Source organism: Plectropomus leopardus, chromosome 23 (genome assembly GCF_026936395.1).
Source record: "Plectropomus leopardus strain MGB_pleo_1.0 chromosome 23, ASM2693639v1, whole genome shotgun sequence".
Classification (NCBI taxonomy): Eukaryota; Metazoa; Chordata; class Actinopteri; order Perciformes; family Serranidae; genus Plectropomus; species Plectropomus leopardus.
The window spans coordinates 23,104,209-23,127,495 of record NC_142198.1 but is presented as its reverse complement, the minus strand read 5'-3'; the positions used below and the strand labels follow the sequence as shown (position 1 = coordinate 23,127,495).

Sequence of the window (23,287 nt, the reverse complement as noted above, 5' to 3'; positions counted from 1 at the left end):
TGTGCTAAATGTTCAGCTGGGAGTGTGTGAAGCCAAGGTCAAAACATTGAGCAACTCCACACTCAGACTGAATACTAATAACCGAGTTTAAACAACTCCAGTCTGAGGCGTTGTTGACATAGTGACTGTAAAATAAAGTAAGAAAATTGTAGACATCAGGTGCACCGTGACTGATGCAGCAACACAGTTAATATATACGCCTACCATCTGCCACAATCATAAAAACGTTTCTTCTCTGTATGCAGGGGGAGTGTTTTTAACCCACTTCTCATTAAAACTTTTATTGCATCAGTTAGATTTTGTTGTAATCAAAATGTAATCCTTGTCAAATCAAAATCTGAATCTTTCAGCCTGCTAGGTCTAGGCAAATTTAATTTATTTGCACATAAGGTGTATTAAAAAAAAAAAAGCAGTAAGGACATGCAGCTACTACCTGTATCAGTATGTGAGGGTGTATTACCAAATATACTAACAAAACAAAATACTAATTACGCAAAAAAGCTAAACAAAATAATAATAATAATAACTAACAAATAAAAACATGATAAAAATCTAATCTAAATAACACAAACATGTAAAATAATCAAAACAATATTACTTATGATCAGAAAAAAAACAATTAAATACTGAGAACAAATAGCTCCAACACAGAAATGTACATATTCATTGTTTGCAGAAACTCTTGTACAAGTGAAATTCTTGTGGAGACTGGGATATTTCCAGCAACTGGGCTATTTCTGATGACTGGGCTAAATCCGCCAGCTGGGCCAGTGACTGGGCTGTTTCTGGTGACTGGGCTATTTCCACCGATTTACTGGTTGCGTGTAACATACTCATAATGTGCAGAAAAGTGCATTACCAGCATTTTTCCCAATTACTCAGCTATTTCTGGCATCTGGGCTACTTCCAGTGACTGGACTATTTCTGGTGACTGGGCTATTTCCACCAATGTATTGGTTGTATGTAACATTTTCTTAATATTTTTCTGGCAACTGGAATACTTCCGATGAGTAGGCTATATTGCTGACTGGGCAATTTTTGTTGATGTAGTGGTTGTATGCAACTTGTTCATGGTTTGCAGAAACGTACAATGTCAAGATTTTTTTTCCGGTGAATGGGTTATTTCTGGAAACCAGGCTATTTCCGATGACTGGGCTATATCTGCCAACTGGGCTATTTTTGCAGACATAGTGATTGTATGTATGTACATTGCCATTTTTCTTCCCAGTGACTGGGCTATATCCGCCAATGTAGTTGTTGTATGTGGAAAGGTATATAGAAAATATAATTGCATTTACAGTACCTCAAATTTGTACCCAAGTAATTTAGTTCGGTAAATGTACTCAGTTACTTTTCGCTACTGCACTTTTAATTCCAACCAAGTTTGGAAACAAGCCAACGCTCTGATAACGATGACCTTGTTCTTTGCAATCATTAAAACACAGATTAATCAAGAAATCAGTCTTGTTTTTATTCAGCAAGTTTGTGAGATCTCAGTAAAAGTTTGATGTGAAGGACTTTAATAACTGCTGCACCAGTGCCACCGAACACGGGGAATACACAGACCCTCTGCAGCGTTTGTGCCGCAGCCAGCTGGCAGAGCGAATCTGTCCATCAGTTTGTTTAAAGTGTAAGAAGGGAGGCGAAGTGAAGCTTCCTTGTGTCTAAAATCAACATGTTTTCTGTTCAAACGTGAACTCACAAACTGGAGCGGTGACTAAAACATCCTCTTCTAATTGAGACGCAGGAGATTTGCTCGGTGTTTGGTGTTGACACCGCTGGGGAATGTTTTCCACACAGGAAGTAATCAATCCAGATTTTAGAGTGAGATACAGAAATGCAGAAGCATCCATCAGAGGGGGAGTTACAGAGCGTTTACTCATGCTCCCAAAGACGTCCACTGGTGTTTTTTGTCTGGTGGCTGCAGAGAGAGGAGAAATAAATGCAGTTTTACTTCTTTTATTCGGCTGTAAACTGAAATTTTTTGACAGTTTGGACTGTGGGTCAAACAAAAGAAGACGTTGTAAGACTTATATGGGTTTTTGACACCTGAGATTAGTGTCACTAATTCAGTAAAGTCACAATGACGTTGACCTTCGGGATTTAAAAATGTCACCACGTCATCATTTTATCCAATTAATTATTGTGTGAAAATGTGCATAATTAGCATAAGCATTCTTGAGTTATGGCCAGAAACGTGTTTTAAATAAATTATTCCGAGGTGTTCTCGAGATATCGAGATGAGACGGATGCAAAGTCAAAGTGACCTTTAATCACCAAAATCTAATGAGTCCAAGTGGATGTTTGTGACAGATTTGAAAAAGAAAAATTCCCTCAAGCCATTCTCAGCGTTTCACCTTCACAAGAATAAGTTTAGGTTTTACTTTTGGGGTCTATTTTTTGCATTGAAATGAATGAAATCCAGGTTTTCTTATGATATTTAAAATAAATATCACATGAATTTTGTGAAAACCAGGTGCTTGTTGAAGGTGGAAAAAAACAAATAATGATAATAATGCCTCTCTCATCCGTGTGAACCCGATATCTCAAGAACACCTTGTAGGAATTCCTTCAGATTTGGCACAAACGTCCACTTAGACTCAATGATGGACTGGTTAGCTTTTGGTGGTCAAAGGTCAAAGTCACTGTGACCTCTTCTGGTTATTCTTAATGTGATATCTCAAGAACATCTTGAGTGAATTCCCTAAACGTTTGGCACAAACGTCCACGAGGACTCGAGAATGAACGGATTACAGTTTGGTGGTTGAAGCTCAAAGGTCACTGTGACCTCACACGACATGTTTTTGGCCATAACTCAAGAATTCATATGTAATTATGAAAAAATTGCACTCAAATACCTCACAGGATAAAAATATTGAAATGAAATTTTATATCCTAAAAGTCGGCAGTCAACTTCACTGTGACATCATCATGCTTTTTGTCCATTTTTCGACATCATATCTCAGGAACAGAACAGAAACATTTGATCAGATACTGAATCTGTGACAGTAATCAGTAAACTGAGCTGATTATAGAGATTTTCTCTGTGTTTTAACAGATATGGGTGAAATCTGAAACTGCAGCTGAACTTAACTGGTTCGTGGAGGCGCGCAGCTACAAGGCTTATTTCTCTTTTTTTCTCATTTAATTGTATTTTTTAAGCCAGCAGCCAGAAAATCAGAAACACGCACACATGTGACTGCAGTGTGAGTCCTGCAGCAGCTGGAGGGGATAACTTGGATGAGGCTCTGTGCGTGCCCTGCCCAGCCCGCTCCTGCTATTCTGCATTACACAGCAATCAATTATGCATGAGAAAAGAAGTCTTTGAGTTTGGAATGATTAAGTCAATTTAATTGAGGCTCGCAAACCAACAACATCAGTAAAAGTCGCTTCAAAGGGACTTCAAATCTGTCCATCTTCAAAAGAGCGACTTATCAAAGCGTCCAGCCTGTGGCTCTGCGTGTGTGTGTGTGTGTGTGTGTGTGTTCTGCCTTGTACAATCAATTGTTAAATTCTTTATCTGCTATCAGCCTGAGGACCCTCAGGGTGTCTTTTCTTTCAGAGGCTCAGAGTCTATTTCAGGCGTTTCTATCTCATAACAGAAATATTTGTGTCACAGATGTTTCATTTAAACATGTTTGTGTGTTGATGCTTCACCTCAACTCATTCCTGTAAAATTACAAATCCAAACTGACCTCCCTCACTCACATCGGATTGCTATGATTTTTTTCAAAAAATATTTATGTATTTCTTTTGCCTCTTGAAGCCAAACTCATATTGTTTTTTAATCTTGTGAAACCTAAGCAAATTAATTTCTTTGGAAAATAAAAATGTTGAAAAAAAAAATGTTGGAAGAAGGCAATGTGCAACAAAAGAAGAAATGACCCAAAATTTGGCAAGAAATTCCTAAAAAGGACAAAAAAATTACCAGAAAATAAGTTTAAAAAAATAATAAATAAATTTAAAGAAAAACAAAGAATGGCATGAAAAAAATATTGCCTAATTTTAAATATGTAACTATGAATTGTAAATATAGTTTTCTCCTAGCTTTTTCCCCTAGACTAGAAGGTTTAAACTCTTGTGAAAAGTGTTTGAAAGCAGCACAAGGAAAGTGATGGTGCTTGAGGTTTTATCATTTAAGGGTGAAACTATTGATTTGAATCAAACCTGCTGTTAAGAGACACACACTGATCACGGGGCTCCATCTTGTGGTGTTTAGAGAAGCCATGACTTTTAAAGGTTTTCTTCTTTTTCTGTGGTGTGTTTCAATTTTATACAAATTATCTGTTTTGTGCAGCTTGTGTAATTTAATGGTGTTGTTCTGTCTTGTCTTTGCATGTCTGTCGTCCACATATGGACAAGATTCTTAAGTTTATGTTATTTTTTTGACAGAATAAAACCATAAAAGAGCAAACCAAAGATAATAATAATAGAAAAAAAATCTATTTATGCTATACTATATATGGTGTTAGAAAATAAACTACAAAATTTAAAAATAAATAAATACAGATGATCATTTCTTCTTCTTATCGTTATTGTTATTATTATTATTATTATTATTATTATCATTATTATTATTATTATTAAGCTACAAAATTTCGGAAATAATTTTACACTTTCTTGCTATTTGAACTGGTATGACTGATTGTTTTATATTCCCGCGATAAAACATTAAAAATTAAAAATTAAAATTAAACTTTAAAAACGCGTATTGAATTATTTTTGTCCTAAACGGGTCGCCGTTGTCCTGTTTACAGGCGACTCAATGATTGGCGCCAGATCTCTGGAAAAAACCCGCCTCCTTTTCGCCTCCTCGTCTCCCATTGGTCGAAAACCCGGAAGAAAACACACGCTTCCCTTTTTGAAAAATCAGTCGTCCAGCGCTCCTCTGTCGTGCGTTTTCTTCGGTTTTAATCACTTTTTAAGCATTTCACCCTCGGCATGAAAAGTCCGGTAACAAATTTAACAACTAGAGAGTCAAACGGAAGTTTATTTGTGTCGATACGAAGCGGAGATTTGTTTTTAGCAGCGGTTTAACGCGAACGTTAGCCCGGGAGAGACCGACTTTACCTCCGTTTGGTGAGTTTTTGGGATGTTTTTCTCTTTTTATTGTCACAGCAAAGAGTTAACAAAGTAACAGAAACCGGAGGCAGCTAAAAGTTAGCTCCGGTTTGAAGCTTGAACGCAATGCTAACACGAGAGGCTCAAACTGATGCTAAGCTAAAGTTCGCCTCAGATAACAAACACAGCTCCGCTCAGATATGCACAGAAACCTGTTTCTGTACTATTTATCTGAACAGAGCAAATACTACTACTACTGCTACAACCTCTGCCACCACTACTGTTACTACTACTACTACTACTGCTACTACTACGGCCACTACGACTCCTACTACTACTTCTACTCCTTCACTTACTACTACTACAACTTCAACCACTGCTACTCCTTCTCCTACTACTACTACCTACTACAACCACTAGGTAGTAGTGGGAGTAGTAGTTGAAGTAACAGTGGTTGTAGCAGTAATAGTAGTAGTACTACCATTCCTTCTCTTACTACTACAACTACTACTTCTTCAGCATCCTCTGCTACTACTACTTCTATGTCTGCTACAACATTTTGTTGGTAACAGACCACGTGTTTTTTGTTTTGTTGTTGTTTTGTTGTTGTTTTGTTGTTGTTTTGTTGTTGTTTTGAAGACGTGCCTCTACCAAACGGTTAATGTGTCACTAAATGGTGTAAAGAAAGTTTCAAAATTACAGTGAGCTGATGTTTTTATGTCTTGCTTTCGGATCTGTTGGACGTCAGACGGACTGCGGGGGACATGCTGGAGTCCGCCTGCGCTCTGTCTCTGCTGGACTTCAAGCAGCTGTCCGTCTGCTGGAGGACTGCGCGAGGACACCAGCAGACCTGAGACCAGCTGAGAGTCTGCAGCTGGACGGTGAGCAGCTCACGTGTTGAGTTCACTTATTAGTTCATTACCTTTTATTGTGTGATCTTTGTACAGGGTTCATACTGTCATGGAAAACCTGGAAAATTCATGGAATTTACAAACAGCAATTTCAAGGCCTGGAATGTTTTGGAAAAGTCATGGGACCGACTTCTTCTCGTCGGCCTTTGACGAGCCGTTCATCACTCATGTTGTATTTGGTTAATTGTTTTGGTATGTTTGTTTTTACTTGATCACTTTCTGTGCTTTTATTGGCTATTTATGTTGTCCAGTACTTTTGTACAGTAACCTTTGTTGTTTTTAAATGTGCTATATAAATAAATTTTGTTTCATGAACCTGAAATTTCTGTTTTTACATCTGTGGTCATGATAAATGATGTCATTTTCGGTGACTTAAAGAAATCTTAAAACATGGCTTTCAAACCAAAAATTTGGCCTTTTTTTCTTTAAAAATAACTAATTAATTAATTAATTACTGTTTAAAATTGCCTGTTTTTCTGAAAATATCGCCATAAAAACACGCAGCGTCTTAAAAAATCAACTAAAAGAGAATTTCAAAATACAGCCACATAAAGTTTCTGTGATTACTGCAGAAACCTTTTAAGGAAAAAAATAGCCATTTTTAAGATATCAAGCCCCCCAAAAAAAAAAAAAAAATTTAAATAAAAAAGGTTGACATTTTCTTCAAAATTTACCAACATTTTTAAAGAAAGAACATCTACAAAACTTCCCAAAATATACCGTTTTTTTTTTTTGTTTTTTTTTAAAATCTTGGTAGAATAAAAAATTGCAGCCATGTAGAGCAATGTGCTCCTCCCTTAAAGCCCAAATCAAAAACGTCAGGCTCTTTGAATGTGGCTCATTGTGTTTTTTGTGGTTTGTGAATCCGCAGACCACCTGCCGGTCCTCGCTCTGAGGCCGCCGTCTGTCTGCCTGGTGGACTGCATGAAAACGCCGGAACTGAACCTGCAGCTTTTCCACCCGACAGACGACCGGCGATCAGCAGGCGGACACCGGAGACTCTTTGGACCCCGACATCAGAGCCGAGGGAGATCTGTTTAGAGGAGAAGGACGGGAGTCAGAGTGCGACGACAACGACCGCAACTGGGAGGAGGAGGGCGGCGGCTCAGGCGGGGTGTGGGCGCCTCAGCGGACCAACGAGAAGCCGAAGATGTCTGGGCCTCTGATCCAGGAGATGGAGGTAAATATTTCTGTCCATGAATTAATCTCCTGTTGAAGCTTTATTTTGAAAAATATTAATATTATAGATTGTAGAGTCTGTGGTCATAAGTTATAAAACATGCATAAAATAAATAATGATTTTATGATTCTCTGGCTCATCATATCTGTGGCTGAAAGCCTTGGACTGAATGTGATATCTCAACAACGCCTTGAGGATATTTCTTCACATTTTGCAATTTTGGACGGCAGAAGTTTGGTTTGAGCCTCTCCTGTATTTCGATTTTTATTTTTGTGATCCCGGGGTTTGGAGTTCAGGTTTTCTTTCAACTCACCAAAAATTAAGGAAAAAAAGCCAAGATATTTGAAAAATCACTTAAAAAAATCAAAACACCTGCAAAAAGTGAAAAATCAATCCCCAAAAAGTCATCACCACCAACTACTGGCCTGACACGGGAGAGAAACCGTACCAGTGCAAGCTGGGTCCGAAGCGGTTCAGGGTGCGGGACGCAAACCCTGCAGGTGCAGCGTGTGCCCCAAAGCCTTCAGCCTCAGGAACAACCTGAAGAAGCACAAAATGATCCACACCGGAGAAACCGCACAGCCGCTCGCACTGCGGGAAAAGCTTCCGGCTGCTGCAGCACCTCATCGTTCACGAGCGCGGCCACACAGGAGAGAGACGGTACCGGTGCGACAAGTGCGGGAAAGGTTACACGCACCCGTCCACGCGGAAGAAACACCTGTCCAGGCACGAGGAGAAACCGTCCCGCTGCTCCCAGTGCGGCAAGAGCTTCACCCAGGCCGTGACCCTGAGGACTCACGGCCTGATCCACGCGGGCGTGAAACCGCACGACTGCAACGAGTGCGGGAAGAAATTCAACCACACAAGGGCAACCTCAACAAACACGTGCGCATTCACACAGGAGAGAAGCCGTTTGAGTGTGAACGGTGTCAGCAGGCCTTCAGGCTCCTGCAGCACTTCAACAGCCACCGACTCACGCACAACAAGAAACCGTAGGGACTCCGGAATTCAGATTTTAGGATTTTTTCCCATCAGGAGGTAGAGTTGGTTGTTGGTGTGGTCCTCCCGAGTGTTGTTGGGCTAAACACTGAATGCCAAAACCTTTCGAAAGAAAACAAAATGGTTCATTTGAAAATAAAAAAAAGGACAACAGCCCTTTCAAATCAAGTTTTATTTACAGAAAAAACAATTGCCATTTTGTTTCTTTAAAAATCACCAAACTTTGGGAAGAAATAAATAATCTCATATTTTAAAAAAATCGCCAAAAATTGTTTAAAGACAAAAAATAAAATGCCAACATTTTAAAATTAACAAAAAACCATGCTATGTATTGTTTAACAAATATTTCTTGAAAAAACATGTGAAGAGGGAAATAAAATATAATAATAATAATAATATATTATTTATGTATTTTTCATATGTCTTTCTTTTTAAACTATATTTCTAGGTCATTTTCTACCTTTTTTCCCCCTAATTTCTTGCAGTTCGCAGGACATTTCTTTCCAAATTCCTTGCTGCCTTTTTAACCACGTTTTAAAGAAATATCAGAACATATTTCCTCGGCTGCAGCACGAGAAATGAATGTTGAATTGAATTATTTTAAGTGTAGAAATGCTAGATATTCACAAAGACTTTCACAGGTAGAAGTTTTGGGGAATTTTCCGTCATTGACGCTGGAGATCGACAGGAAACAATGGGGGGAGAGTTTTAACTCTTTTATGACTTTAAATTTTAAACAGGCCTTTTCTGTCATCATGCATGAGTTAAAAAGACAAATTTTTTCTCAGCTTTATTTTATTATTCTCGTATGTTTACATAGTTTGTTCTATTGGTTTCTATTGTCACGAAATAAATAACCAAATACCCCAAAATACAATTACATAACAATAAGTGCATTATTGTATTATTATTTTTAAACAGATTCCCATAATAATGTGTAACAAACTGCATCTCAGTATCAGAGAAATCCAAAAATAATGTTATAAAAATAATAATAAAAAGGCTTATGGTGCAGTACTACTTTGGCTGATAATTGTTAAAGTCAATTAAATGTAGGATGGTTTGTCCAAAATTCAGTCTTAAATTTGGTTAAAATTTATTTACCAAAGGTGATAATTTATAGAAAAAAAGTAGGTGATACTTGTGGACACCGTGTGGGAACACGATGAAACCAGGAGGTGGCGCCGCCGCTGCTCTCCTCTCTGCAGCCTCCAGCTCGCCACATCTGAACCTCTGATGCACAAAGTCTGAGACCAAAGTCCACAAATCCTCATAAAGTCAGTATGATTTCCTAAAAATGACTTGGACGGATGATTAGATGTTTTTTTCTGCAAGAAAACAAAAGATGACATTGACTCTTAAAACAACCTCAGCAAACTGATTTGATTTTTTTTTCAACAAGAAAATGATCTGGAATAACGTTGAAGAAGGAAGGTAGAGGTTTTTAATAAAACAAAAACACACATTTGCTGAACTATTTTGAGGTCATTTTCTTGTTTGTTTTTTTTTTTACTTTTCTTTTTTCGTTATTTTATTTATTATTTATTTATATTATTTATATTTAAATAAATATTTATTTATTTATTTATTTATTTATACATAACTTAAAATGTTTTTTTATCTTTAAAGGTTTTTGTATTTTTATTTTTTAAAAAGTATCTGTTTTTAAAAAATAATTTTCATGTTTTATATTTATATATTTTCTATTTAAATGTTTTTCAATCTTATATTATGTTTCTACATTTATATTTTCTCTGTTCTTTCAAAGTTTGTTTTATATTTACATATTTATTTTTTTATGTTTATAGTTCTCTATTTTTATTAATATTTTCCTTTTTTTTATAAGGAATTTTTTATATAATATTTTATTTTTCAAGTCATACTGCATTTTTCTCTGTTATTTTTTCTTTTTTTTCAACAATTATGTTAAATCTCTATTTCTTTATATTTTTATATATTTTTTTGTGTATTCTGTATTTGAATATTTTATATTCCAATGGCATCCCACACTTTATATTACAGTATTTCCAGCACATTTTATCGGAATGCTTTGTATGTCAGTACACAGAAAATGTACAAAATGGGTAACGTATCTCTCTCACTCCGGTGAGCCGTCCTTACTTTGGACTGATCACCGGCTCGTGTTTGTCACCGTTTGCTCAGAGAAAACATTGTGCATCAAATGCCAGTAAGTTAACGGAGCAGAGTGGGCGACGTGTTTGTGTTCAGTGTGTGTTTGCAGCTGCAAAGAACAACAAACAGCATCGATCGACAGCAGATGTTACTCAACTCTGATGTGACCTGACGGACGTTTCCTGCTGAGTCACGAGTCTGACCCGAGCAGGAGGCTTCAAATGAGCCGAGGGCGACGTTTCAGAAACATTCAGCAGCAGGTGTCCACGCAGAGGAAGACGACAGAGACGAAGATGGTGCGACTCCACTTACCCGTCTGCCTCAGTCTGATTTTTGTGGCTTCAGCTCTGGTGAGTCTCGCGTCACAGTGACAGTTTTAATAAAGACTCTACAAACTGAAGCGGTGACACAAAATTATGTTTCAAAAAGTATTTTTTAAAACATAAAAAAAGACCAAAAAATAATATTTGAATATCTGACATATCATGTTGTTGTATAAATTATATGGAAAAAATCATTTTAATAATGACTAAGGAAACTATCTTGTACCTTTATCAGAAGTTATATATTATAATATCATGTAAATTATGACAGTTTTAATAAATATTTTACAAACTGAAACAGTAACAAAAACTTTTTTCAAAAACTAGTTAAAAAAGACATTTTTTTATTTTATATAATGTTATTGTATATAATGTATTTTACATATTTAATAATAATTTTAATAATGACCTATCTACCCTAATTTTATCGGCAGCTTTTAATTTTTTTGGCAAGGAATTTTCTATTATCATAATTGTGACAAATGTTTTCAGCAAAAAAAATTTTTAAATAAAAATGAATAAATAATATTTTATTATATATAATGTATTTTATGTAATAACCTTGAATCTTTTCACAAAAAATGCAGTTTTAACTTTTTTCTTCGTGTTTATGTTTTAGAATTTTATATTATGACCTGCTACACTTACTTTAATGTTTTTCACACTTTTAGATTTATTTATTAAAGGGGACGCGGCAGATGAAAAGAGTAAAAATGTAACTCATAGATATCCGCATGAAAATTCCTGCTGACTTAATACACTAGAATAAAAATTTTTTGAGTTATATTACAAGTTTTTTTTTTTTTAAACAATGAATTTTTCGATATGTAAGTGAGGTAATATCTAATTAAAGGTGTGCTTTTTGGCTACATTTCCAGAGCAGAAATTTGAACTTCGACATTTTTTTCAATAATCTAAGCAGTACATGGGGAGAAAAAAAAGAAAAACTTTTATAAGATGAGATGACACAATATTTTTAAAAAAAGATGATAATAAGAAGCTAAAAAAGGTAATTTGATTTCATTTTCTCCAACTCAACTTTATTCATATAGCACCTTTTATATAATCATGCAGGCCAGAGTGACCCAAAAAAATTAACAATAATTACAATTCAACAAGCTAAAAAATACATTAAAATGTTAGATTAAAGTCCCAGAAGAAAATACAAAACAATAAACAGATGATTAAAACTAGTTAAGTCATAACATTATTCCAAACTAAAAGTCAAATTAAAAAGCTGGATATTTTCGATTTCCTTGAAAAATTATCAAAAAAAAAAGTTTCATATTAATTATTTGTCAGATGTTTTTAAATGCAGGAATTCCCACCTCTAACTCACGCAATAAAAATGTTATTGTTTCAGTCAAACAATTCAAATTTATAATTCATGATGGTACTCATAACACAATGTTTGGTTTAACATATTTATTTTGTTCTTGTGCCTGAAACTAAATTTAAAATGTTGAACGAGGCGCTGAACATCTGCGCTTGTTTCTCTCTCTAGGCCAGTGAACTCAGCCCGAGAGGAGCCCGCCCGGTGGAGCACGGCACCAGAGGCGATAAATGTGCCACTCAGAGGGACTGGCCTTTCTGCACCAGCGATAACTGGGTACAGCTCGCTCCCTGCTCTATTAGTACATCGCAGATTTTTATTGATTTCGTCAGCAGGCGAAAACACAAATTATTAGGATTCTTTTACCTTATCATGCGCGTGTTTTTAATCCAGTGTGAGGGGTTTGAAGTTGGTTAAAACGAGCCAGTGTCCACTACGTCTGCTTTCAGGGCCCCAAATGCCCGTCAGGCTGCAGGATCCTGGGTCTGATGGATAAATTCGACCACGGCTTGCTGAAAAATGTCGAGAAGATCCGCAGCCTCCTGGACTCTAAAAAGAAAGCCTTTGACAACACTAACGTGGTGTCCAAACAGACATACGACTACGTGAAGGAACAACTCATCGACGAGGCTGGTTAGTGTGTGTGTGTGTGTGTGTGTGTTTTGTTTTTGTTGAATTTTTTTTTTTAACTAAGTTTGTCAAACTGTTTTTTTCTTCTATGTCTTCAGTGTTTCCCAGAATTGTTTTTTAACCTTATGAATCCTGAGCAAACTGGCTTGAGAAAAAAAGGCAATGGACAAGAAAAAAAAACGGATTGAAAAATAAAGGAAAAAAAGAGGAATTTTAATTTTTTTAATCTTAAAAAAAAAATCTTCACAGAAAAAAATGCCAAAAACAAATCAAAGGAAAAAAAGATGGTGTAAAGTAAAGGATTGCCAAAACTTTTTTGAGCCAGCTCTAAATAAAATCTCTGTCAAAGAGGAGATTCATAAGTCTACCCTTAAATGTGGAGGCAGCTTTCTCCGCCTGCAAAGTCTAATTGTTCTTTAGTTGTTATTCGGTCTGCCTGCACTTCATCGTGTCCATCATCAGAATGCGTCCTCCGTTTCTCCGCCAGGTAACAGCAGAAAATTCTCCAACCTGGCCCATGAAGTGCGTCAGAAAATCATAAATATGAAGGTGGTCATTGACAGACAAAGGAAACTCCTGGACTCCCTGAGGGATCGCGTCAAAGATCAAGTGGCCGAGATGCAAAAGCTGGAGGTACGGAGGCACAGCAGGGACAAAAATACATGTCACTTGTTTACTCGTCGATGACCAAGAATTCTGTGCCTTTTTTTTCCCATAAAAATGTGATTGCATTACAACCAACATGATACCCAAAAAAATGCAGATACTGGTTCATAAGTCGTTGTGAGAAAGTTTCTCATTATTTCGATAAACTATGTCATTATTTCTGCAGACCGGCTCATCAGTTTGTTAACATTCAGAGTCGGTGCATGTAACTCTCTGTGTCCTTTGTCAGGTCGATATAGATATTAAGCTTCGTGCCTGCAAAGGATCCTGCCAAGCCTACACCCTGCACCAGGTGGACCACGACAGCTACGTGGAGCTGGACAAACAGGTGAGGACTGAAGTTATGTGGCTCCCCCTCGACCCCCACCCCGATATAAGACAGTTCGTACGTTCATAAAAACCTGGAAAAGTCATGGAATTTGCAAATAGCAATTTCCAGGCCTGAAAAACTTTTGGAAAAGTCATGAAATTTTGCGTCAGAGTGCCAAATGATTTGTTCAAGGACTGTTGGAAAATTCAAAATACCATGATGACTTCTGTTTTTAAAGTTTCTCGGTGATGAATGTCATAAATTGTATAGTTGTTGTCGAAAGATTTTTAAAGAAAAAAAAGCCAACATTTCTTACAAAACAAAATCAACAAGAAGTTTTCTTAAAAATCACCAGAAAATTTGAAAGTAAAATGACTTTTACAAAATGAAAAATCTTTACAGAAAAGGGGAAAAATGACTTCCTTATGTAAAAATAATCAATCATTTTTAAAGAAAAAAATCACCAAAACCTTTTAAAGAAAGCAAAAGCCAAAACTTCCTTCCAAAGTGCCATGAAATTTTAAAGAAAAGAAAATTGCCAATAAGGAGTATTGATGGTTGTTTCAGAGAGTTTTGAAAATTTGCCTGAAAATCATAGATTTTTTTTTTTTTTATAAAAAAAGTGTGTGAACCCCGACAGTAGTCTCCAGTCGTTTTTGTGTGAAGAACCCCCGCAGCTCATTGTCCCCTTATTGTTGACAATCTCCTGAAATTCTCACCCACTTTTAATGTCACTCCTGTTTTGCAATATTCAGTTTGGTAAGAAGTTGCTTTCTCTTCATGTCCGTTTCTCAGGTTAAACAGCTGGACGCCATGTCAGGCCAGAGCCACGGGCCCGGGGGGCAGTTCTACGTGATCCAGAGCCAGCCGTTCTCTGTGTACTCTAGCATTCACAAGACAACGCAGCAGGCATTTGATGAGGTGAGTGACTCACACCAGAATAATCCTGCTGACCGTTACCTCATGAAAGATACTCGATGAATTACCGCTCAGTATGCTAATGCAAAGCTCACTTAGCTTGTCGCTGCTATCGGAAAACCACTTCTCCAGGTCGTGTTGACGGTATGACAGGTTGTATTCGCACATCATTTATTTCCCAAAAAGTCTCTGATGTTGGTTCAATGAAGTTTATAAGTGGGGCTCGATTTGCACAAAACACACAATGGTGATACTCAACTTATAGTCCGTGGGCTGAATCTGGGCCCCTGTAGGGTGCCGAGTGGCTCCCCCAACCATTTACCCCAATTTTGTTACCAAAAAAGTGATTCATATTGGGAATTTTTTAGTACTTTTAGTCTCCATAAGGTGTCAGATTACATAAAACAGCATCAACATTGAGCTTGTTGATCAAAAAAGAGCCAGTGGAGGATCCCCCAAACCCCCTACAGAGGTCCTAGCTGAGAGCCTAATATCCTAAAATCTCCAAAATGTCCCAAAATACTTGAAACATCACAAAATCCCTAAAATGAGATAAAGTCCTAGAAACATCCTTAAATCCTTGAAATAACCTAAAAATGTTTTTAAATCCTGGTAATATCCCGAAATTCCCAAATTATCCTAATATCCCCAAAATCCCTAAAATGTGCTAAAATCTTAAGAACACCCTGAAATCCTTGAAATGAAACCCTAGCAATGTTCTGAAATCCTGAAAATGTCCTAAATTCTGAGACACCTCCTAATGTCCAAACATCTTAGAAACGTCCAAAAACCTACAAATGTCCTAAAATCTTAGCAATGTCGTAAAATCCTAGGAATGTGCTGAAATCCCCAAAAAACCTGTCAGATGTTCTGAAGTGTGCTAAAATCCTAGGAAATCCTTAAATCCTTAAAATGTCTTAAAATCATAGACAACTCCTAAAATCCTAGAAACGTGCTGAAATGTTTTTTAAAAAAGCCCTAACACTGTCCTACATTCTGAGAAATCTTGTTAAATCGTAGTAATGTCCCAAAATCCCCCAAATATCCTAAAAAATCCTAGAAATGTCCGATAATCCCAGAGACGTGTACGTATGTAGTAGGTGCTGCGACGGGCCCCTGGCCTCCTGTTATTTTGGGATCATGGCCCCTAAGATAAGAAAGTTGAGGAAGTTATTCTTGGTTTTCTCTCGCAGGTGCAGACCCTTAAGTTGGTCGAGGTGATAGACGGCTCCAGCTCATCCCCGGCAAATGTCTCCAAGGGCCAAGGTACTTCCATGTCTTCATCTTCATCCTCATCATCCACCTCTTCTTCCTCCTCCTCCTCCTCCTCCTCCTCCTCCTCCACCTCCTCTTCCATCACTGAGCTAGGAGGAGGTGGTTCGCTTGGTACAGGTTTCGGCCATACCAGCCATTCCAGTACAACCTTCACCTGCACCAAGAGCACCAAGAAGACCATCGTCCACACCAAGGACGGGCCGGTGGAGAAAGTTGAGGAGGTGATTGAAGGAGGCCCTCACTGCCAGGGCTTGACAGACAGCACCATGGGAACTTTAGACTTCCCTGATGTTTTCCACACATCCTCCTCCTCCTCCTCCTCTTCTTCTGTTTCCAAAACCGTCCACAGTAACACCAAGGGAAGCCTCTTAGGAGACTCCAAAACCGGCTTCGACGATCCGTTTGGCCTGGACTTCGGCGTTTTCGCAACAGACGATGCGGAGGACGATCATCCCGATTTCCAGGCCCGGAGTGTGAAGAGCGCGCGTGTTGAGCGGCACGCCGATTATGTAGGAAAAGGTACCAAAACATCAGACCAGGAGTAAAACCGTCGCGGCGCAAAACAGCGCAGTCAGCTAGACTTTAGCATCAGCTAGCTAGCCTTATGTACCGAAATATAAAGTGAGCATTAATCGTTATTGTTTGTTGCTCGAGCTTCTTTCAGTCAGTGCCTTGTATTTGTTATTTGGGATATCTTGGCTCATTGTGTCATCCAAAAAACGAGTATTTCAAACAGATTGCCAAAATTTATTGAGTTTATTGGGACGAGCGTAGGTTAAAGTTTCTGTCAGCGCGCTTAAAACTGAAGCGAGTTTAGCGAGTTTAGGGACTCTCAGCGACCCTTTCTCTTTGAAATAAATGTTTTTTTGTGCAGATAAATTGAATAAAGTTAACTTTTAACCCTTTGAAACCTGAGCAAATTGGCCTGATTTCTACTAAAATGTGTGAAGAAGGTAATGAGCAACTTGAGAAGAAAAGACCCAAAAAATAACAAGAGATTATTAAAAAGTACAACAAAATTTACAGAAAATTAGTTTTAAAAAAACCCTGAAAAATACTAATAAGTGAATGACCGAGTCATTGACAGAAAGCGTGAGAATAATATTAAATCTTAAAATTTGTAATTGTGATTATTGCAAAAATAAATTGTGATTATTACAAATATATATATGTGGTCTCACAAAAATACAACTTAATTCTCGCAAAATTCAGACTTTTTTCTTTCTTTTTTTTAAAACTTTTTTCTGGTAAAACTACAACTTTGTTCTCGTCATATTACAACTTTTTTTTTTGTAATATTACGAAATAATTCTCAAAGTCTCAAAAAAATTCTCCTCAATGTGGCCCTAAAGCTCCGTTGTAGAAAGCAGCACAAGAAAAGCTATCCAGGTTTCAAAGGGTTAAACAAGTCGAAATTCCCGGGCAGAACCCCGTTCACCCAAAAAAAAAAACGTAAAAGCAACAATAGGTTGGGAAGCCATTTTGGAGGGGAAATGACCGTTTTTTTGGTCAGTTCAGTAAATCGGTCTGCGGTCTGCCCCTCTCTGTTTGCAGATTGTGTCGACGCCCACCAGAAGCACCTGAAAGGGGAAACGAACGGCCTGTTTAAGATCAAACCCGGCGGCGCGGACTCCACACAGGTAGTAGAGGCGTACTGCCAGCAGGAGGGGCTGATGGGCGGGTGGTTGTTAGTCCAGCAGAGAGACAGCGGGGCGCTCAGTTTCAACCGCACCTGGGCCGAATATCGCGACGGATTCGGCTCGGTGGACGCGAAGGGAAGGGGGGAGTTTTGGCTAGGCAACCAGAACCTCCACCTGCTGACCAATCAGGGCGAGACCATGCTGAAGGTGGAGCTGGAGGATTGGGAGGGGGGCGTGGCCAGCGCCGAATACTCGATCAGGGTGGGCTCGGAGGCGGAGGGGTACCCGCTGCACGTGTCCGCGTACATGGGGGACGCGGGGGACGCTTTTTTGGTGCCTAACTCTGACATGGCGTCTTACTTGTCCCACAATGGGATGAAATTCAGCACCTTTGACAAAGACAACGATAAGTGGGAGGAGAATTGCGCGGAGATGTTCGGGGGCGGGTGGTGGTACAACAACTGCCAGTCGGCCAACTTGAACGGGATTTATTATAAAGGCGCGTACGACCCGGAGAAAAACACGCCGTACGAGGTCGAAAACGGAGTCGTGTGGACGACGTACAAACCAGCAAACTACAGCCTGAAAGCTGTTCGCATGTTTATTCGAGCGGCTGCTTTTTAATCCGACAAAATAACATTTTATACACTTTTGTGCCAAAACCTGAAAAAAAAGCATAAAATAGATATTTAAAACTAAATCCATTTGAGGCCAAACATCAAAGTTGCTTTCAGACCTTCAGACTGTTGATCTTTTTGGAAATCATTCCGACATTACAAAAGTCACCGTGAGTCACCTTGTCTATTTGACTTGATGTCTTGTCAGCACTTTGTGCAAATATCATTGACCCGTTTATGTAAGCGGTGTCCCTGGAACAACCTGATGTTTCCAAAGTGTTCCCAATTTGTTGCTCAACTTTGTACGAAGCCTCGACTGAACTCTGCTCAATCAATAAAAACTCAATGTTCACTGCAGCCGCTGTGCTTTGTGGTGTTATTTAAGTCCAAATAACAAATCACCAAAAAAAAAATGGTTTTTTTCATTTTTCATGTTGGAAATGTTTGTACGACAAAACAATTTAAATCTTTCCAACAAAACCAATGAAGGAAATATTCATTTAATCAGTAACAGGACATACAAATAATTAGTTGTAGCCAAAGGGGCTTCACACTGTAACACAATTACAAATATATCTTTTTTTAAAAATTGTACGCATGTACAGTTTTGCTGCTTTGAAGTAATTTACAGTGCTTTTTACTTTGTAATCTTTTCGTTTTGTTTGTCAAATTTTAGTTTGGGTTCTAAAACTACAACTAAAAATTGAAATTTGAATTGACATTTACCATCTGTTTCTTCTTCCTGCACCATTATGCTGTTTTCTGATTGTAGTGTTTTAAACTATGTATTTATTTAATGGAAATACAAATAGACTGTTAGCAATGAATCTCAGAGCCCCGTTATAAACACTGTCCATCATATACAACACATCACCATAATCAGCAACCATTCAAAAGACACGCCACCATTTTCTATTGCACACAAAAAAGAAGAAGCCATGAAAAAATACCCAAGGTACTATAAAAAAGGTTTCCAGCTCAGTTTGTTGATCACTTTTGCAAACAACTTTTCAGACAAAGTTAAAATAATGTTTTTATTTTCTGCATTTCGGACAAGTTGTAGCTGAAAAAGCTGTTTATATATCAAATAGATACTGAAGCAGTCATAAGCCTTAGAAAGAGTGGGTGCAAAGCAAAAAAGGACAGTGTCCTCAGCATAGAAATGACCAGCAAAGTTTTGTTTATTCTGCACTATCGTGTATCGTGTATATGCACTGTAAACAATAAAGGGCCCAGAACGGACCCTTGTGGCCTGCATTTTGCCCTTTTGAATGTTCTCTTTTTTTTTCATTGAAAAAAAGAGAATTTTTGGGATTTTTGCTCAACAAAAAGTCACTTAAATATCAAAGTAAAACAATCTTTAAAAGGTCTTTCAAACTGTCTTTAAAAGGTAATCCTGGAAAGGTCAATTTTTTCTTTTTTTTAGTTCATCTGTATGTTTGTAGCTTTTATGTATTTGTTTTTTATTGTGAACAATGTGAAATTTGGTGCCATATAATTTAACTTCCAATATGACATTCTGTCTTGATTAAAACGTTTGAGGAACTCTTGTTTGATTGAAGTTGTGAATGATCTGGTGTGTAAGTCACTGTATTTCATGTATCATAATTAAAATAAAGCCAAAGATCAAGTTTTTAACAATACATAGATATGAATACATAGACGTTTACATTTGTTAAAGTTCACCAAATTTGCATGAAAAAGTAGTTTGAGTCCTGTTCATTCTGCAAGACTTTTACTCTGTTAGTCTGTTTTACTGCCACTGCAGTGGAATCACTTTCATTGTTCGCTTCCATTTGCACTCACGTCCTAAAAAACAAAGTCGTGTTTGATTCAGAGCTCAGTCGATCGTGAACTGACCACACTCCTGTTTTTTTTTGTCTGTAGTTTGTATGAGGCTGAAGCAGCAGAATCAAGATGGCCAACAGCTCTTCAGTCCCACCCGGACATACGGGAGGCGACACTGTCGCAGGACATCGGGCGTCGCTCTGTGTTCAGACGATGACTGGGTGAGAAAGTAGTTTCGAGCTACAACTGGAAATTAATTTATACAAAACATGACATGAAACAATGATTTAAAGAGTCAGAACATCACGTTTGTACCCATGAAGGTACATGGATACAAACGTGATGAAAAACAGGTTGCTCTTTTTGATAAAAAAAAATGCTCTTGACTTGTATACAAAAAAACAGCTCTTTAAAAATTGCCAAAAAATGTAAAAAGAAAAGAAGAGTAAAACAAAAATGGACCAAATTTTGTGTGTATGGGGACCGGCTCGCTCTTGGAGTCAGCCTCAAGTGGCCATTGGAGGAGCTGCAGTTTTTGGCACTTCCACATCGGCTTAACTGTTCAGTCTTGATTTTTATTCTTCCAGTTTTGGTGTTTTTCTACTGCCAAGACCAACTTCGAAGATGTGGCGGACATTTAGTGCGGAGTTATGGCTGTAAACTGGTCTCCTCACCAGGAGCACGCCCTCAGACGGATTATTAAACCCTCCTGTTCTTCTTTGAAGGGATCTAAATGCCCGTCTGGCTGCCGGCTCCAGGGTCTGATCTCACAAATGGAGAGCAAGGTGGAGAGGAAACTGCAGGCGGTGTGCAAGAGAGCAACGCTGTACGAAGACGCGGCTGAGAAGTCCGTGACGGTGATGAAACGCGTCTACGGCGCCACCAGGAGAGTCTTCATCAACAGACACGGTGAGACTGTTTGTTTTGGTGAGCAAAATGAAGACAAAGTAACGGCTGCTGATTGACACGTTTGTTTCCAGAGTCGGAACTGAAGTTCGTGGAACTCGCCGAGAGATTGGCCAGGAACCTGACGTCGCTACGGAAACGGTCGTCAAGACTGTCGCTGCAACTGGGGGAACTGCGCGGAAATGTCCAGACACAACTGGAGGACTTGTATCGGATGGAGGTGAGGCGTGACGAGATGTTTCCCCTTCAGCTCCACGGAGCGTTTGGCGTGTTTCAGCTCGTTTCAGATTTTCCTCGGGAGCTGGTGGAGACCAAAAACTGAGTCGAAAGAGAGAAAAACACGAAAGTGACATTCATCAGGTGACAAAAACACAAAAACTAAAAAATTGTGTCCACATGTAACTGACGAATAAAAAAATAACCAACGATAGTATGAGGAACTATAGTGATACCACTAAAGAAGTGCAGCAATACAGCAAAAATACTACAACAATGGTGCCGTGATAGTACTGAGGTACAGCAGTAACATAACCTAAAAATGCAGTAATACTATTGAGGAACTACAGTAACTGAGGTACTACACTTATACGACTGAGAAATTACAATAATTCTCAAAAAAACTTTTAGTTTAATATTTTAGTAATACTGCTGGGAAACTACAGTAATGTTTCAGTAATACTACTATAATACCAGGGAAATACTACTACAGAACTACTGTACAGAAATATTATAGTAATACGACTCAGAAACTACAGTAATATAATATGAATACTACTGAGAAACTACAGTCATACTACAATAATACTACCAAAGAATAACAGTAATACTGCCAAAAAACTACAGTAATGCCACAATAATACGACTGAAAAACCACAGTAATACTGCAGTAATACTCCCCAAGAACTATAGCACTGTGTGAATGAGAATGTTTTGTGTGGTCCGGTCCTAAAAAGCACACGTTCTCCACGTCACCTGTACATGTAAATAATAACGTGATGTTGTCGACAGGTGGACATCGACATCAAGCTGCGAGCGTGCTCCGGCTCGTGTCGGGTGGCGTTACCGTTCGGCGTCGATCATCTCGGCTACCGAACGCTCCACGCCGACACGGAGCGGATGGAAACGAAAAGGAAGGCGGCTGCGCCTCCTGAAGACATCCCACGTGTCACGCTGCAGCCTGTGGACGTGGAGCCGGTGCTGTCCTCAGAGTATCAGACCATCCCTACGGTCCAGAGAGAAGCGCTGACCCAGTTCGAGGACATCGTCCAGAACCGGGTGGTCTTGGAGCCCGTGGGTCCTGCAGAGCTGGACTGAAGCAGGTTTGACCGCTCACAGTGGAAGTGAAGGACGGTGTTGTAACGTGGTTTAGAGGGAACGTTCAAATAAACGCTGTGAAAGTTTGGACGGTATACCACTGTTTTTGTCAAATTTTGGACGACATGCTACACTATGACTTTATCCTAAAATTTTGGACAACATGCAATATCATGACTGTTATCGTAAGATTTTGGAAGACATGCTGTACTGTGACTATTTTCGGGAAGTTTTGGACGGCATTTTTCCGTGGCATTTTTTGTAAAAATTTTGGACAACATGCTATAATATGACTTTGTTATGCTTTGTTGGATACTATGATACTATGATACATGATACTATTCCATGACGGTTTGATGGTATTTTGGACGACATGCTATACTATGACTACAAAGTTATTAATTTTAATATAATTTGCCTTTACTGTGCTGTAACTAACTCACTTTTGAACTTCAGACCAAAAATAATAATGCTTGAAAGACCTCAAACTCTATTTACCCCCTTTTTGGATGACTTTGAAGACTGTAAATATAATAATCTATACATTCATCATTTTCTGGAATTGTTGGTTCTGCATGTTGTTAAAAAGTTCTTATCACTTGTATTCAATATCTAGACATATTTAATAATGATGATGTGTGGCAAACACACTCCCATTTTTTCTTTTCTTTTTCTTATTTATGTCACAGAAGAATGATTTTAAGCACCATGCACAGCCATTTGTGTAAATATTTAACTCACTGCATGTTCTCTCATATTTTGTCATTTTAATAAAGAAACATTTGCTCAAGTTTGTTTGATTTGATTTGATTTGATCTCATTTATTTTTCTATTGGCTCGATTTCTCTCAAAAACACGGGAAGAAACCAATGCGCAACAAAAGAAAAAATTAGCAAAAAAACCCAACAACTTAAAAGCATAAAATAATTACCTGAAAATTTGTAAAACATAAAAATAAAAAAATTAATCAGTTTAAATGTAAAAAAAAATCCATGCACATAAGGAGTTTAAAGGAGAAGTTTAAACATAAAAAGGTTTAGCTAGAGTTTAAACATATTTCTGTACAAAAAGTATTTCTGTATTATAAAATTAATTATAATTCTATTTTTTCCTGTAGATTTTTTTTTCTTTAAATCGAATTTTAATTTCTCCTAGCTTTCTTAAAACAAATTTCGATATCTAATGATGTTCTTGCAGTTTTTTTTTTTCAAGGGGTTAAATCCATATTTTCTTCAACAAAACTTTGAAATTGTTGATTTCACTTGGATTCATCAGCACAACTA

The 23,287-nt window shown here is 38.0% G+C and overlaps 1 protein-coding gene and 1 long non-coding RNA gene across 4 annotated transcripts; both read left to right on the top strand.

The window, feature by feature from the left end:
- The first annotated feature begins 4,823 nt into the window (after window positions 1-4,823).
- LOC121961916 (uncharacterized) lies at window positions 4,824-7,281 on the top strand. 2 transcript variants are annotated; one of them, XR_006107093.2, is made up of 3 exons: window positions 4,824-5,079; window positions 5,810-5,942; window positions 6,844-7,281. It is a non-coding gene; the product is annotated as an uncharacterized LOC121961916 (long non-coding RNA). The 2 variants fall into 2 exon arrangements; XR_015775685.1 differs by lacking the exon at window positions 6,844-7,281 and adding an exon at window positions 6,009-6,358.
- A 3,192-nt stretch (window positions 7,282-10,473) lies between these two features.
- LOC121962085 (fibrinogen alpha chain) lies at window positions 10,474-22,794 on the top strand. Of its 2 annotated transcripts, XM_088073412.1 has the most exons (11): window positions 10,474-10,634; window positions 12,112-12,216; window positions 12,390-12,573; window positions 13,058-13,203; window positions 13,466-13,564; window positions 14,342-14,467; window positions 15,658-16,258; window positions 19,884-20,005; window positions 20,510-20,693; window positions 20,765-20,910; window positions 21,699-22,794. In XM_088073412.1, exons 1-11 carry the CDS (start codon window positions 10,506-10,508, stop codon window positions 22,002-22,004), a joined length of 2,148 nt encoding a protein of 715 aa, XP_087929538.1. In that variant the 5' UTR covers window positions 10,474-10,505; the 3' UTR covers window positions 22,005-22,794. The 2 variants fall into 2 exon arrangements, with proteins under 2 accessions (XP_087929538.1, XP_042368213.2); XM_042512279.2 differs by lacking the exons at window positions 19,884-20,005; window positions 20,510-20,693; window positions 20,765-20,910; window positions 21,699-22,794 and adding an exon at window positions 17,294-18,353 and having other exon boundaries at window positions 10,476-10,634.
- Window positions 22,795-23,287: the final 493 nt, after the last annotated feature.

Bases quoted from the DNA above. Each gene is read 5' to 3' on its own strand.
- LOC121962085 (XM_088073412.1), top strand. From the start codon at position 10,506: ATGAGCCGAGGGCGACGTTTCAGAAACATTCAGCAGCAGGTGTCCACG. The intron at 12,574-13,057 runs GTTAGTGTGTGT...TTTCTCCGCCAG, and splicing joins ACAACTCATCGACGAGGCTG to GTAACAGCAGAAAATTCTCC. The intron at 16,259-19,883 runs GTACCAAAACAT...TTTTGTCTGTAG, and splicing joins CGCCGATTATGTAGGAAAAG to TTTGTATGAGGCTGAAGCAG.